Here is a 4374-nt window from a genome sequence, read left to right as displayed (position 1 = left end):
TCTGAAATCCATCGCAAGCGGCACGCACGGTCTGCATGGGCATTTCGTTCCAGATTTTGAGAATTAGGGTAACGATGGAATTTTGGACATCTGAATATATTTTGGACTTTTGGCAATATTTTCTTCAATTTGTTATATAAATATGGTTAGAAAGGTGAATATGAAAGACACTAAACCGATACATGATTTCTATTTACTTAAAGAAAGCTAAGTAGAAAAACACGCAAAATATAGCCAAAAGTCCAAAATATATTCAGATGTCCAAAATACATTGTTTACTCTACGTCTTGAACTGGTCCATGTTACTGACCTTGTATTCGTACAGCTTTAACATAATAAAGGACCAAACAAGAAAGTTAAGAGGGTTCAAATTTGGGAAGTTTTGTCCAAAAAGTCGATGAAATTGTCCCCATATAAGGCTTAAATCGCATTTTCCGTGTATAAAGGGTTATCGTCCTATTGGAACATGTAGGGCTGATCTCCGTCTTTTCACCGGGCCACTGGGGATATCAATCTTCCGCAAAATCTCAGTTTTGTAGTACACCACAATGATTTTGACCTTCAAAAAATGCTGTTTACAATGCCCCAATCCATTTTCACCGCGCGTAATAAACAAACAACAAGTGACAGAATGTCAACACCACACACATCCGTTAGCGTATTGACTTCTCCAAATAAATGAAAGTGTGCGTGACTTTGCTGTATTCCTGTCAATGTGTGCTGTCTTCCTCCAAAAGTATTCGTGATATTTTTGCCGCAACAAGATTACCACCCACTTTTATGTTAAATATCCTATACAGTTGCGTTGGTGTGCGAAAAACTGCGCTTGGAGAACTCAATATATACCGCTAACGCTGACACCAATACTTATACAGAATATGTACATTGGGCTTACAAACACAATGATCAAACATTTGTATTCGAACTTATTGAACACCCTGTACATCGTTAGTTTCTGTCGACATCTAGTGATGTACAAAAAATCAAGCCATTTGGTTGGAACGCGGTCTAGTTATTAACGTTGCGGACGGGAATACGGGGTGCTGCCCAAATGGTCCCGCTCCCTATTGCCGGAAAATGTTCGACAATAGAAACAATGTTCATTGGAGAAAAAATCATGGACAATTTGACAGATGGCTTAGCTTACTGGATGAAGCAACTGATGATGGTGATTGATTTTTTTCTGTAGCGTGTGCGTCGTCAATGATGCTTACTTGTGCAAAGGTTCATTCATGCGCCCGTTCAAATGTTGTATGTAAGTGTTTGATGTACGGTAAGTCTTCCCGACTAGAAGAGCCTAACAGAAACTGAACACAATATTAACATATTGTGATATGTATAACTTATTTTGATACAATTTTGTTCTTACTAGCCATTATCTTTCAAATGTTGTAACAGGATTTTATCATAATATGATTTAAAAAATGCTTTACACCGAATTGCCCAACAGTAGGCAATTAAAATAGATGTAGCAAAGTCTTCCAGCCATATAGATATCACAACGCTGATATTATTTGCAAAGGTTGCCTTATTTGTAATGTTGTTAGTTTCATGTTCTCGAAAAATATTCTTGTTCAGACAAAAATAAAAGTTTCTGATTGTTGATCACAATCTGAAGACCTATCACGAACTGTAAAAATTTGCAACTGCACAGAAACAATATATTTTGTATCTGATTCTGTTATAAATTTGTAACAAAATATGTTATTTTTGTGATAAAATTTCAACAATTGCTTTTTGTTTCCAGCAGAATAATTTTGATATAAATTTAGATATTTTAACAACATCCTGCACCACGTTTCTAACAAATTTTGTTATAAAAATTTAGAATAACATAATAACATAGGTTGATATAATTTTGATATGACCTTCTAGTCGGGTTTAGCTGTTATATTTAGATAAAAACGAGTTTTTATTCGAGTTTTTTATACTGACAGGATAATTTGAAATACCGAAAATACCGATATTTTTCCGCCTGTAATACCGGTATTTTCGGTAAGTACTCAAAATTGGCCAGTAATACCTGTATTACCGGTTTCTGCACCACCCTAGTTTTGAGTAAATTGATAGAGGCTTAACATTGGTATAAAACATGCAATTGAACTGAACTATTTTATTACTTCGCTTATCTTTTTCCCACAATTTGAAACTCGTGTGAAGCGCAGGAGTGTGAAGTACTTACTACACTTTGTAGTGTTAATTGCTATAGTTCATTGTCCTTGATGAGAGATCTGTAAACTAGTTTATCCCTTAACAGGTCACACATTTATTCGCACTTGTACATTCGATTGAGTTTGATAATGTCACTTGCACTCATTTTTTCACGCTGTCCAATTGTAACATTGGCCATCTTTGGGGCGATGGTCACGTTGCCATCGATGCTAAAAGCCACGGCCGGGTAATGCAGCACACTACCGTAGTCGTACTCGACGTCGAATCCGCTTATAAAGCTAGCGTTATACTTTTCAAAATTGTGCTGGAATCGCTGCTCAATTTTCTCCCACACTATAGTGACATAGTCGTCCCGTTCGGTGGCGCTCTGCATGTGGTAGAAACCAAGCGCATGTAGAAACTCGTGCATAATCGTTCCCAGTCGGAAACATCCACTTTCCAGTTTGTTGGGCGCCAAATTCAAATCCTGAACAGATCCAATATAGCCAACTTCCGAGAAGCAGCCTACGTTGTCTCCAACGACCCGTATGTAGGCAGTGGAGTTTTCATCCGCTTCCAGGAAACGGATGCAGGAAACATTGGCAATTGTATCCAGACCCCGTCGGATATAATCGACCTGTTCGGTAGCTGTTTCAAGTTAAAATGAACCGTTGATGAGTCCTCTGAACGGTGATGATATGATAAGCACACTTACTGAAATTGTCCGGAATGATTCGATAGTAGACGGTGTTGTTAGGCCACCGGTACTCGTCGGCGGTAAGGCCGTTGCGAAATCCAGCTATAGCGAGGCGCTGCTGCTCCGACAGAACCATGTCTCCTTCGAACTTTCCGCCCTGTTGTTCGGCATCGTCAGGGATGGTCGTCACCGGGAGTGCGAATATCCGATAGGCACAGAGGGCGCAGATAGTGCTAAAGATGAATTTGTTCTGTAATTTGCAAGATTCGATACGTTTGATTAGGGTGGAGAAGTTGATGAAGTCCTTGATCAACTTGACCGTGGATTATGATATTTGTATTGTTTTTAAGAAGAACGTAAAATATACCATCATGCTGTATTCGATTCACTTGACCGTGGTTTCAACTCTAAATGACAACGTTTAGCAGCAGCTGGTGTATCTTTATATAGGATCTTTATCATAGTGGAAGCAACACTTCAAATGTGTAAAAATCTGAAGTGCAGTAAATCCGAGAATGTGGCCCGAGTGGATTAGTGTATAGAAACTATCGCTTTATTGATGGCGTTCGAATGAAAATTGTTTTGGGATTCACGCTTATCAGCTAAAAGGGGTAGCACGTGAAATTGAGTGTATTCCCCAATTTGGACATTGTCGCTTTTTAGTTTTTTATTCCTGTTCGTGTGTGTTAAATAGTCACTAACTTAGTTGCGACCTGAGACCTTGCGACCTGAGATTCGAACAGTATGAGATGTGTCTATGGTGTATGCCGCAGACAAACATCGAGTGGATGTAAGTTGTTAGACTGTCATATTGTGCAATCGCAAGGAATCTTTCACTTTCTAGAATTCCATTATCCCGAATGCTCTTACCCTGAACGCCACGTTTCAGCAAACATAATTTTCGAGATCCCAGTATTTTTTTTATTTCTGTGAATTTTGAAATTACTTCAATTCTTCACCTGTCATGACATTGCCAGCTGTACGGATGTCCAATTGTTGAGTCGCGCTGTTCTCCGGAGTTCAATCGCTCCAGCCAGATAGGAAACCCAATCTTAGTGCATAACATCGATTCATAAAACTGACCAGAGCGAAGGACTTATTCGAAACAGAAATATTCGCAGTGGAAGATTTCCTCAATAAACTGATCAGAACTTCAGTTAAAAGATGACAAAATTCATATCGCATTTTAAAACAAAAAAAAAACACTTCGGAGAAAGCGTAACTCACTCTGGGAGCGACAGCTTTCGTATTCCTGCTACGCAGGACGTGGTCGGTTGGTATCATGATGAGGATACGAAGTTAGCGAAATTGACGTGGAAACGCAACCCTGGGAAGACCAGGGAGGCTCGCACACCAGCCCACACCAGGGTGGGACTTATTTCCGGGTTGGGGTGCCCGGTCTGCCGTAATCTGGGCAGGTGACATATACGCCATTCTCCAAAAATGGTGTTAACGAGCTCTTTAACAGAAAAATGGAAAAAATTCATGTTGTAAAATGACGGTTACGTCACTTTTCCAGATTACGG

At 39.4% G+C, this 4374-nt stretch overlaps 1 protein-coding gene across 1 annotated transcript; it reads right to left on the bottom strand.

Moving 5' to 3' along the window:
* Positions 1 to 1834: 1834 nt before the first annotated feature.
* On the bottom strand, positions 1835 to 3270 carry LOC134221152 (zinc metalloproteinase nas-4-like). Its single transcript, XM_062700341.1, has 3 exons — positions 3216 to 3270; positions 2867 to 3098; positions 1835 to 2799 (listed from the first exon to the last, which is right to left on the bottom strand). Exons 1-3 carry the CDS (start codon positions 3219 to 3221, stop codon positions 2267 to 2269), a joined length of 771 nt encoding a protein of 256 aa, XP_062556325.1. The 5' UTR covers positions 3222 to 3270; the 3' UTR covers positions 1835 to 2266.
* Positions 3271 to 4374: the final 1104 nt, after the last annotated feature.

Source organism: Armigeres subalbatus, chromosome 3 (genome assembly GCF_024139115.2).
Source record: "Armigeres subalbatus isolate Guangzhou_Male chromosome 3, GZ_Asu_2, whole genome shotgun sequence".
Lineage (NCBI taxonomy): Eukaryota > Metazoa > Arthropoda > Insecta > Diptera > Culicidae > Armigeres > Armigeres subalbatus.
The sequence above is the reverse complement of the archived record's forward strand: the minus strand, read 5'-3'. Positions and strand labels throughout refer to the sequence as shown.

What these genes read in the sequence shown, in the direction of transcription:
- LOC134221152 (XM_062700341.1), bottom strand. An exon ending in AATCATTCCGGACAATTTCA is followed by an intron (nt 2,800 to 2,866) that starts GTAAGTGTGCTT and finishes AACTTGAAACAG; the next exon opens with CTACCGAACAGGTCGATTAT.